The 12,587-nt window shown below is 31.2% G+C and overlaps 2 protein-coding genes across 6 annotated transcripts; one reads left to right on the top strand and one right to left on the bottom strand.

The window, feature by feature from the left end:
- The first annotated feature begins 3,527 nt into the window (after positions 1-3,527).
- Positions 3,528-4,619, top strand: LOC120067712 (uncharacterized). Its single transcript, XM_039019262.2, has one exon. It carries the CDS (start codon positions 3,653-3,655, stop codon positions 4,301-4,303), a length of 651 nt encoding a protein of 216 aa, XP_038875190.2. The 5' UTR covers positions 3,528-3,652; the 3' UTR covers positions 4,304-4,619.
- Positions 4,620-8,450: 3,831 nt separating this feature from the next.
- LOC120092674 (RING/FYVE/PHD zinc finger superfamily protein) lies at positions 8,451-11,619 on the bottom strand. Of its 5 annotated transcripts, none has more exons than XM_039050823.2 (8): positions 11,114-11,619; positions 10,388-10,690; positions 9,874-9,945; positions 9,649-9,713; positions 9,399-9,549; positions 9,134-9,214; positions 8,958-9,044; positions 8,451-8,847 (listed from the first exon to the last, which is right to left on the bottom strand). In XM_039050823.2, the coding sequence occupies exons 2-8, from the start codon at positions 10,640-10,642 to the stop codon at positions 8,761-8,763; spliced, it is 798 nt and encodes a 265-aa protein (XP_038906751.1). In that variant the 5' UTR covers positions 10,643-10,690; positions 11,114-11,619; the 3' UTR covers positions 8,451-8,760. The 5 variants fall into 5 exon arrangements, with proteins under 5 accessions (XP_038906751.1, XP_090164922.1, XP_038906750.1 ...); XM_090308796.1 differs by having other exon boundaries at positions 9,160-9,214; positions 11,114-11,599; XM_039050822.2 differs by having other exon boundaries at positions 10,388-10,581; positions 11,114-11,582.
- Positions 11,620-12,587: the final 968 nt, after the last annotated feature.

The raw sequence follows: 12,587 nt of genomic DNA, 5'->3' as shown, positions 1-12,587 counted from the left end.
ATTTTGAACGGTTGGATCGTATGCTCTGATTGTTCGTAATCACTACTGAATAAAATCTGTAAAATTAGAAATTCCCCTTCTCTCTCACTCTCGCAAATCCTCCTCATGCAAGACTCTCACTACCAGCTGCTAGCCTAAACAATTTATGTCGTCCGAGAGCAACACCTGCTGCCTATCTATGGTAGCCACGAGGCGAAGTGCCATCAACTGTCACTTGTCCAATCTTTGCCGGAATCTTAAGAAAAATATTAGGTAAGACTTATTTTCCTTATAATTTGGGAGGTGAAATTCACCCATTTTATTTTGGGTTAAATTAGTAACCTCTCTTTGGTGTGAAACTTAGATTCAAGATTTAGAAGTTTTAAGGCTTTGACCATCAAGCTAGAGACCATTTTTCAAAAATTGGTAAAGATCGGTAAGATTTGGGTAAATTATTGGTTGGTTATTCTTTTGGATGGAGAGTAATAGTGGGAAAATTAAGTTAATGATTTTGGATTTAATTCTTGATCAGATTGGCTAATCAAATCAAGTTTTGGAATTTGTCTTGGACCAAGCCACAACTTTGTGTTGATTCAAGTTTTCCAAAGGTTTTAAGGAATTATTTGCGTAGACTTTTGTGACCAAAGGTAAGTGGTACTATTATCGGTGTCTTCGTGCCAGGCGGCCTAGATTAGATTTATAAAGTTAATTAATGGACTCTAGAAGCATGATTTTATTATTGTGATATACTTGTTGCATGACAGTTATGAATATTATGAGCATGTTTGAATTTCTAATTAGTACTTAAATTATATATGTGAAGCATGTTTTATTTCAGAGGACCGACGAGTCTAGTTTCATGTTTGACCGTGTGCTTATGGGCCGCTAGACATGGGTGAATCGAAAGGTTCACGTTCATGTTATTTTTCCATATTTGATGGTGTGCCTACGGGCCACTAGATATGCGTGAATCGACAGGTTCACGTTCGTGTTATTTTACATGTTTGACGGTAGGCCTACAGGCATGTGTGTCAAGGTAATACGTCCTTTGGTTTCTTTTCATCATCTAAGATCGATGTAGTTGTTTGAGCCACGGGCTCATGGATGCATAGCCTGATCCCGGATATTTTATACTTAACCTTTCTTAATTTATGTTTTTCAGGTAAAAATAGGAATGGACCAGTGGGTGATGAGAGAGACCTATGATCGTGCCATATGGGACATATAAATCGCTTCCGCTCAGTTTACATTTTCAAGCTATTTAAAAGTTTTGATTTGAAACTCAATGTTGGTCAAAATTTTATTAAGTTATTTTTTTCTTCATTATTTTAGAGGTCTCGAACAAAAGTTTTATTTTTTATTATTTATTTTGGAAAGCTGTCTTTATTATTTTAATGAAATTTATTTTCCTCAATGGTCAAAATGTTTTGAATACAAATGTATAATGATGAGTAACGACCCTTATCAGAGTACAGTCGGGTCGTTATGAGCCCAATTTTTAATTTGGCCCAAAATTTCATGATGGACATGGATTAGGTTGGCCCAAGTGAATTTAATTACTCGGTTTGATCCAACTTATAATTTCTCCAACGGGCTCAAACTTTCGTTGATGACATGGCAACTTGTGATTCGCTAAAAATTTTCATTTAACAATTACCAAAAAATTAAATAAAATAAAGAAAAAAATTAAAAAATTAAAAAAATGGTAATCCTTATTTTATTCAAAACAAAAATAATAATTATAAAAGATTATTTAGAGTTCAAAAAACTGTACGAAATACCCAGACATATAAACTCGATTATGCTTCCCAAACACACATATAAACTTAGACCAAATAACTCTCAACCCCAAACAACTCTTACATATATATATGATTATATGAACTCCATATATCATATCTCAATTCAGCGCCGTCAAATAATCTTTAAAATTTTTGGATAATCAAAAGTAATTAATATTTTCTAAAAAAAAAACCTTAAAAACTTGAAATAAATCCCTCCCAAATCCAAATCATAACTGGGAAAATACACAGATCTAGTAACAAAATTAAGTAGGGAAAAAACAAAATACCAAACTAATTCAAAATCAGCACTAACAAAATACCCAAATCTAGGTGGAAAAAATTCTATAATACATTGAACAGATTCAGTATCCACAAAAATAATAGAAGAAAAAAGAAAGTGGATTTAAAGTTCTATTTTTTAAAATAAAAATTAAATGGATTTAAAGTTGAAATGCATGTAATCATTGAATCACATGTAGGCAAAAATAAATTCCTTTTAATTCTTTAAACTCAAAAAAGAAAAAGAAAAATGAACACGGATTAATATTAGGAGAAAAAGAATTAAATAAATTTCATTTAATAAGTATTTAAAAAAAGAAAAGAAGTATAAGGCGGCGGTGAATACACGCGATGGTCAAAACAAAGCGGTTGTTTAAGCGGCGACTGGCGTTTCCGTATGGACGTGTCTCTTCTGTTTGGGTCCCACGCGCTTTTACAGCTTCATACAAAATCAATCTTTCCCTTCACCTCACGCGCTCTTCATTTTACACGTATTCTCTTCCTTCCATCCCTTTTCTTCAATTCACTTCAAATGGTAATTATCTTTTTTTTTTTTTTTTTTTTTTCTAATTCTAACCTTGCTATTAAACTTTTATGCACATATCAAAATTAAGTAACACAATGTCACTAATTCAATATTGCTCTAAAAAGTAGACTATTCGTTTAATAATTCAATTTTTTCACTCTCTTTTATCCTCTTATAATTTTTTATATATTTTTCTAAAATTGGAATCGATAGTAATAAGAAAGACTCAAACATCTAATCTCTAAATCCAACAATCATATAACATAACAAGTGAGAAGTATGATTACTAATCTTATAATCTGTTTTCAATTTAGTCTTTGAATGTTTTCAAGATTTTTAATTGAGTTGTATAACGTATCTACATCATAACTCATCGAAAAGACTTGCCCTTTTGTCAATTCTTCATAACTTAACGAAAATGTTGAGATGGTAATTTTATAAATATATGGATAAAATGCCAACAATGATCAATATTTTTAAAAGATATAAAAATAAAGAATAAAAAATAGTCTAGATTAATAAATTAGTATTTTATAACATATTTATTATTTATATTATATTTACAATAGTGACATTTTATTAGTGAGCTTATATGTTTTATTGAGTTTTGAATTCGATCATCAACTAATACATTACAAAAATATTAAGAAACACAAACGTAAGAAACCATTCTAAGTAAAGAAAAAAGAGTGAAAAAGATAAAAACTCTTCCACCATATAATTGGTAAGCAAGTGAAATAGAAAATTATAACATCACCTTATATTTATATATACTTTATGAAGCAGATTATCGAATAACAACTAGACTCCACCAAAATATTGTTTATAATGAAAATATTATGGACATTTGGGACAATGAGTTAGATTATAGTCCTAAATTATTATAGTTAATTATAGTTGGTGTAAATTATTTTAGTTTAGATTATAATAATATATAGTTGAGGTGTAAATTATTTTAGTTTGAAAAGGAAAGGTAAAATAGTTATTATATTTTGATGATGCTTGCCCTAAATCCCCCAAGTATATGACATGTCTCGGAAAATTAATACCATACTTTACATTAAGATAAATAAATAAATAAATAATGTTAAATTTACGGCTGCCGTTACTATATAAACCTTTCTCCCTTCTCTTTAACCAAAACTTGAATCCTTCCTCTGTTTCTGTTTCTTCATCCGTATCTCTCTCAAGATCATCCATGGGGAATTACATTTCTTGCGCCTTATCAACGCCGTTGATCAAGAATTCCAAGGCGGTGAGGGTCGTGCTTCCAGGCGGCGAGGTCCGGCAGTTCCGGGAGCCAGTGAAGGCGGCGGAGCTCATGCTCGAATGTCCCAGTCACTTTCTCGCCAACGCTCAATCTCTCCACATCGGTCGCAGATTCTCCGCCCTCGCCGCCGACGAGGAGTTGGAGTTTGGAAACGTCTACCTGATGTTTCCGATGAAGAGAGTTAACTCTGTTGTCACAGCGGCGGATTTAGCCACTTTCTTCATGGCAGCCAACTCCGCAGCTAGGCGGATTTCGAGCGGTAAGGTTAGGGTTTTACAGGAGAATTGGAATCAGCAAGAATCGGTTGAAGAATCGGAAGCGAGACCGAGAATTAGCGATGGGAATGAGGGACCGAGGTTGAGTTTGGAAGGAATCGAGGGATTTCCGATGCATCGATTGTCGGTTTGCCGGTCGAGGAAGCCATTGTTGGAGACCATTAAAGAAGAACATATCAGGTCAAGATAGGAAAATTTTCAATACATTGAATGGAAATTGAACTTCAATTTTTTTGATCTGAATCTGATATGATCTCGACTTTTGAAGAAGAAGATGAATTCTTCGGCGGAGGGTTGAAAATTCCATTGTGTGTGGAACAAGCTGAAGTTATTTAATGGCAAAACGAAGTCGTATTGGGCTCATCCCTCCCTTTTCCAACTCTATTCCCATTCTTATTCATTATTGGCCTCAAAATTGCCAATTTACTCCGATTGTTAAAAAAAAAATGCCGATCGGTTTATATAATAATAACCAAATACGGTGTGAGGGAAATTCTTGGAGATTATTTTTCTTGTTTATATATATTTTTAATTTTGAGTTATATATTTTAAAAATTAACTATAGCTAGGGAAATAAAAATGAAACTAGTTACATTGGTAAATTGTAACCGACTATTAATATCAAGTCGACGAGTAAGTTAACTAATGTGTTTTTATGAAAAAAAAAATGTAACCAATGAATTTGATTAATGTATAGTAATTGAAAAGTAAAAATGCATTTGTATTAAAGAGAAGTTATATTTGCAATTACTTTTTAATGAATGTTATGTTTATTCATACCTTGAGATGTGGTCGAGGTTTGTATTTTAGCATTATTATTATTGTTAATATTATTATTGAGAAAGGTATTGTAGAATGACCATTTATTAAAGCATATATTTTAAAAGATTTAAATATTAAATTAAAATTTTTTTTTCTCCCTCACTATCCTTTTCTCTTCTCGAGAAGGAGAAAGAGGAAGAAGAGAGAGAGAAAAAGAAAAAAGGGAAAAAAATGTTTTTTTTAATTTAATAATTAAAAATAAAAAATAGTTTATTCTACCAAAAGTTTAATTTTTTCTATATATTGAATTTTAATCAAAAGAAGAGCCTTGAGAATGGAAAAAAAAAAAAAAAGGAAAAAGAGATTGGTTTGGGGCTTAAGTTTGTTGGATCTAAATCATAAATCTTAACTAATTTCATAATATATCTATTTATATGATGGTGATTTTGGACCTTAATTTCAAAAAGAAAAAAGAATCCAAGGAAAAGTGCAAATGCAATCTCAACTGACAAAGATGACCGAATCAAATTTTTACATTTTAATTTAAATTTTGGTTAAACTTTGCTTTTCTTTGATTGTAGTCTTTAATTTTTTTTTTTTTTACCCATAATCTCAAATTAACCAATTTTAATTAGTTAATTAATTAACATATTGATGATAACAAACCTGGCTTGAAGTGTCCACTAACTCCTTCCAACTGAGTGACACATGGGTTAAAAATGAATTTAATATTATTATATTATTTTATGTTTGTACTAAGAGTTAGTTTTGGACACATGGTGATTTTTGTTTTTTTGTTGGATTTTAAAAAATAATTTTAAAAGAAAAAAATTAATAATATATTTTGTCTGTGTTGATAGTTAATTTAGTTTAAAATCCCAACTATTGATTTTTCTTTTCTAGATTCAATTGCCCAAATTAATTGTGATTTTCAACCATTTTTCCACTCTATTTAAATTCATATTCTTCTCCAAATTATAACAACAATTTTTATTATTTTCAATCCTCCACAACTCATTAAGCCACCATGATTGTCTTCATTTTCTTCTTTTATGTTGTGAGGATTGATTCATTTAGCGCTAAATTTATAAATCTACTCTTTTAAAGAGTGTCGAGTGTGCTATTTATTTTTCTAAATTACTATAAAGGTTGTTCTTAATCCGGAACAAGAGTCATTAGAGTCGTTGTAACGGTTTGTTCTTCCAAGAGGAGCTTGGGAAGTGGATGTAGGTCATTCTCGATGTCAATTTTCCTATCTCTCCTATTTAATTTTGCAATTAATTTGTTATTATATTTTATTGCTTGAAATTAATTGTAATTTTTGTTCTTGAAATTAATTACTCATATTGGATTATTTTGATAACAATTTTTTTGCTTAGGCCTACATTAGTAAAAAGTTTTAATTACTTTGATTAAATCCTATCCACCTATATAGGGTTGTTATACCAATCCTACACATCTTTTATTTTAAAATGTATAACTAGATGCATAGAAGAAATCATAACTTCTAAGCTACTTCATATGAAGTCATAAAGGGTGTATTTATAGGAAAAGTCGACCTAGGTTGTTCCCTGGGTTTTGGAATCGCCTTAGTATAATTTGGTGACCTAGCAAGCCAAGAGGCGGACTTGGTTTTATATTTGGCTAGTGTTGGTTTCAACTTCAGTTGAGCATCTTGTTTAGGCCATATCTCGAGGCCAAAATATTGGGGCATTCATAATGCTTGCCCCGTTAAGCATTTGGGAGGGCTCAACCTCGATTAAGCACGTTGGCAAGCCCAAGTCAACCCATTTTTTTTCTTGATCCATTTTTGTCCTCAGTTGTCATTGTGCCACGTATTATCCTTCTTGATCTTGTCGCTTCAACATGTCAATTATATCATTCGGTTCAAAATCATCCATAACAATCAATATAATGTCAATGTAGAAACACTTGTTAAAAAAATGATAGATATAACAATTTTCTATTCAAAATTTTCAAAATAAGCATTTTAATCTTGTTTTAAATAATTTTAAAATCTTTTTCGTCTTTGATCTTGTTTTTATTAACTTCTCTATAATAAAATGAAAAAAACAATCTAGACTAGGTCGATATAAATATAAATATAAAATCTTCTATTACATCTCTATTTAAATCTTTATGTAGAAAATTTTAAATTATATCTTTGAAATTTGATTGTGTTTATCTCTAATATATACATATAAAATAAAGAGGTGGATTTTCTAGAAGCCCTAACAGTCTATCTTGTGATTTAATTAAAAAAGAAAAAAGAAAGAAAGAAAGAAAGAAAAAGTCATTTGACACCAATGACCGGACTTGTCGTCTTGAGCTTTTTATGTTTTTGAGTTTTTATTCTCTCTTTTTCCACAATGAGTGGGTAAATTGGTGTCTGTATTCGAATTAGGTATACTATGTACATTTTAATAGCTTCACATTTATAAGATTTTTATTATAATTAGAATTTAATAATAATTTACAACTTGGCAAGCCTTTTTTATTTAATTAAAAAAATTTGACTTTTTTTAAATTAAATTAAATAATTGCCCATCAAAAGAAATTCTTCTTCTTATTATTATTGAGTTCAAAAGACAAGATTTGTCTTAGACCCTATCACATGAGGACACATGTCCATGCCCTAGCTTGAAAATGCTGAGGTGGATGCTAAATAACGTTGAGGTAGACCAAGTTCGAATCAAAGATTGGATTCTCCACTAGAAAATTTTCCTCGTTAGTGTTTTTTTTTTAGAAAAACCAATTAATTTAAATTACTAATATGGACAAATTCTAATTAAATAATTAACTATATCACTAAGTTGTGTATTGTGGTTAATTTTACCTGATTATTTGATAAAGTACTCAAATTTTGACCTAAAGAATTGAAATAAATAAATATAAATCAAATTATTCACATATATAATCTAAATTTAAATATTCAATTTGAACATATAATAATAATAATAATAATAAATAAATAAATATAGTAATTGGGGGAGGGGACGGGGACAAGAAATACATTCCTTATTCCCATTTAGCTCATGGAAATTTTTTTCACCACTCCTGATCAAGAAATCCCTGTCCCAAAAGGATCCCATGTCTAGTCGTTTAAACAGATTAGAACTACTTTGTCGTAACGAATAATATTGCTAGTCCCTTCCAAAATTTTCCAAGAACTGAGTTATATTAGCTTTGACGCGCAGAAGGTGGAGGTCATTCCAATTTCCTTCACAAAATTACACTATCATACGCTAACCTACTTGACACCTATTTGAATTTAACACCGACTTAAGCTTTGAACATTTAAAATGAATTATTTAGACCTCCCAATTAACTTTGCTCCAATAATCCAAACACCATGTAATTTAATCAAACCAAGCCAATTAAAATGATTTCACACCAACCAACACCACATTTTTTAAAACTAAAATCTTTAGCCCATTTAAACACACTTCCACTAGTTGAAACATAAAGCCAACTAAACATAATTTAATTAATATAAAACATGTACCAGATCAGAAATTCAAATCCCTGTATGATATATTGTTGAACTATTTAGGGGGGGAAAAAAACTAGTTAGGTATAGAAATATTAGCCCACTTATATATAGGGAACTACATAATACATATACACATATATCTTTCCTTTTGTATGTTCCTTTTCTGTACAGAGAATTTCTAACACAAGCAATTATCTAATCAACTGCATAACAACTTCAAACATCTAACCCTTTTTGAGAATTTTCTTTCTTTTCTATCCTTTACAATTTGAATTTCCACCATATTTACTTGAAGCTGAGAAGCCTACGTCCATGAAACTTTCTGCATTACGATATCCACAGCTACACCATTTTCAGCCTCGAAATCGAATTTCTCCAAGCTGGTATGAAACTCACCGAACACGGATAATGTAAGGTTGAGGTTGGGACAATTGGGATGTTGAACTCTGAGCAATACTGGATGAACTAGCCGTAGCCAGCTGATCATAGACACCCAAAACAAGAAACCATAAATATCACTGAGAGGATAGTATGAACATGTCTGTTAATTGAATGGGAAATGATGCATTGGAGTATTTCAGGGGCTTACGAGTAGTCGGCGGCGATGAACTGTAGAAACTACTTTGAACATAACATATATTGGTAGAAAGATCCCAAAAGTTCGCAGGCATATAGACTGTCATTGAAGGGGAATAATTTAACTTTAGGAAGAAATCTTGGTTATGCATTTGTTTGAAAACAGAGATAGAACATAAGATTTCTTACCAGAAGCAGAGGGAAAGAGTAATCACCGTTTTCATTGAATATGAGGGGAAGAGAGTGCCTCAGAACCAGAAGAACCATGAACTACAAAGAAAAAGAGAAATAAGTCGGTCAGATTTTGATATTATCCTAACATGAATTTAAAATTCCAAACACAAGTTATTTTGAAAAACATCCATTGGCAATTATGGCTATTGTGGACTTAAAATCACCATTAAATTAATTGTGATTTTGGAAAGAACTTCGTATATTAAGGGAGAAAAATTACAACGATGGCAACTGAATGGCAGCATAGCACGCTGGTTGTGGCAGAAGCTGAGAACTCATCATAGTCAGAATCAGCAACGTTATGGTTTGATGAAACCATTGCTATATAGCTAGGACTATCCAAGTTCCTTCTAGAAATCTCCCAGTTCCCCCTGCAATGAAAAAAGGGTCAATCAAAGTACTTCAGAAAATCTCTAGATGAAGCAGAAAGAAAGAACATTACATTGGATGAATTGTTGCAAGAACATTACCTGAAATTCATTGGGATACGCCCCATTTCGAATAATGGAGGAGCCGTGTAACCTGGTTTGAATTGCTGCAAATCATAGTTCCACGGTTCAGTTTCATTATACAAACTCCATTAAGCAAACTGATACGCTCAGGGTGAGCGTGCTGAAGATTGTAATTTAACATAGATAAACTGCTTGATAAATTAACAAAACTAAAAGGAAAGAACTAAAAACACCATACTCCACCTGGCGGCAAATTTCACAAATTGTGTCACCCTTCTCGTTACACCACTTCTGTATACATCTTCGATGTGCATACTGCAAAATTCAATGCAACATGATGTGAATATCCATGTATTATAATATCAGCAGCCCACGGAAACTATTACGAAATGATAAAACTATCGAGGCACAACATGTAATTACAGAAGAGAATTTTTCAGGTGTGGAGAGAAATATAATTGACATAGAAATCAAGAGCAGCACAGTTTGACAACACGAATTTTGTTTGAGGTGTGAACTTCATAGTAATGGTGCATTAGAATGATGTATCCATGTTGCCAAAGTGAACTATAATGACAACTATGACATATATCAATGTGCTTGCTTTCCAAAAATGCAAAGAAGTTTGCCAACAGGCTCCATATATGTATGTAATCAAATGCAATCCAACAAGATCGGCTATACTTGTTATGCAATGACTTAATATGGAAAATTTGCCAATTTGATTCAATGATCAGCAATGAGTTCATGAACACACCTTAAGGCTGCCACAGCACGAGCAAGGTGTTTCCATGTTCGAGTCTTCATCCTCATCCTGGCATATTCTACATTCTACAATTTTCTTTGGAGATGGTATATTATCAAATTCCATTTCTGGGGAAGACCTGTCTCTCTTCAAACCATCCATTGCACAGGAAGTTGGTTCAGTCGATTGCTTTTGGCTCTCGATCGCTGCTTCTAATGTCGATTCCGTTAACAACCGATCAACCAGCAAAACAAAGTGATCCCCCATACTCAAAAACTCCCAATATCAGGAAAAAGAGATTTCACAATCTTTAAACTGACCAAACACCATAGAGATATGAGAAACCAAGCCGTAGTTCTTTCCAATGAATGGATTATGTTCTAAAACACAAGTCTAAGGATTAAATAACACATGAGAGGCAATGAAAAAACTAAACAAATGAGAAATACCGGCTACAACAAACAAAAACTACAGAAAACCCATGTCCTTGATAGAGCTGTATGTTAAGTTAAAACCCCACCATCCAACAATAACTTTCCTAACGGAAACGCAAGAAAGAAATACAGGAAAAAGTAGGGGCAAAACTTTAGAACAAGAAAAGGGTTGAATGGAAGAAAGGGAAAAAAACACCTAGAACAGAAAAGGCAGGATGAAAGACAAAAGAATCAAACACAGAACACAGGAATATAACAAAAGGGAAACCAATAAAGAAAGGAAGGAAAGGAGGAAGAAACTTACAAGAAGGGGATGGAATCTTGTTGAAGCAAAGAAAGCTGGTACCCTCCTTTTTTTTTCCCTCGCCGATGTTTCTGAAGAAAGTTAGCCAGAGTTTTGGGGAAGAAGATAAATGGGTGGGTGTGGTACATGGATGAATGTATTCCAAGCTTTGTGGCATCAAGAGAACCAAAAAAAAGGACGCTATTGAAATGGGTTTCTGTCCATTTTTCTCAGCCTGGCATTTCATCAAACAGTTCGCGTGCGTGTTTTATATTGCTAGAAATTTTCCCATATATGTTTAAGCAGCAAACCTTGGAGAGATAGAAAGAGGAGCCGCCATGATTGCTCTCTCTCCTTTTGCGGTTTTAAGCCGCATCATTGCATGAGCTAATCAAATAGGGTCAAAATGCTTCTTTCTTTGGTCTTTTGTGATGAAAAACATCAAGAAATTGTGAGATTCAGTTTGGTTATTTTGTGAATTACATAACATAGAAATAGAATGAATCTAACCAAGAAAATTAGTATGTGAATTAAATTACTACGGTAGCTAGATTTCAAACTTGTCGAATCTTCTTTTCTTTTTTTCTTTTTTTTTTTTTTTTTGTCTATTTTCTATTTAGTCTTAAAATTTTAAATTTAATTTTAAAATATTATAATTCTTTCTTTGAAATTTGTATTTTGTTTCAATTTGATTCTAAATTTAAATATTTACACTTTTCAATATCCGATTTGATTCCAAATCTAAAGGTTAAAATTGCAATATTTTGAAATTTATGAATTAAATTAAAATCAAATTCAAAACTTAAGACTAAAACGGTAACATTTTGAATATAGGGACTAAATGAAAACTAGACTCGAAATTTAAGGGGAAAAAACTTAGATTTTAAATTTTGATTAGGATAAGTTTAGTGTATAATAAGTCATTTCATTATTTTTTTTTCATTTTTTTTTTTACAAACACTTGATAGATATTAGAAAACAGAAAATAAAATCACAGACATGTTAAAGTTCTGACTCTATTTGATAACTATTTTGTTTTTTAAAATTATACTTATTTTCTTCTAAATTTTTAGTATGTAATTTTATCTTCCTCCAAAACACATTTGAATTATAGGCCAAACTAAAAAAAATATAAATAATATTTTTCAATTTTCAAAATTTGGCTTGATTTTTTCAAATGTTTTTTAAAAATTCAGCAACCATTTTTTCTTTCATTTTCTTTTGAACTATATTTGTTTTCTTACTAAAAAGCTTTTCACTTTTCTTAAAAATACATTTGAATTATAAACCAAATTTCAAAATTAAATTGAAAACTTTTTTTTCTTATGTAATAGTTTCTAAATTTGATTTATTTTTAAAATATATATATATAAAAGTAGGTAATAAAGCAAAAATATAAAAATAGTGAAATAAAAGAAGACAAAATTGGAATCTATGAAAGTGAACTAATTTATAAAAGTATTTGAACGTTGTTAGTCAATTTGTCACATTAGTT

This window comes from Benincasa hispida, chromosome 12, assembly GCF_027475165.1.
Source record: "Benincasa hispida cultivar pf3 chromosome 12, pf3_genome.v1.1, whole genome shotgun sequence".
In the NCBI taxonomy this organism is placed as follows: domain Eukaryota; kingdom Viridiplantae; phylum Streptophyta; class Magnoliopsida; order Cucurbitales; family Cucurbitaceae; genus Benincasa; species Benincasa hispida.
This window is presented reverse-complemented; position numbering and strand designations above follow the sequence as displayed.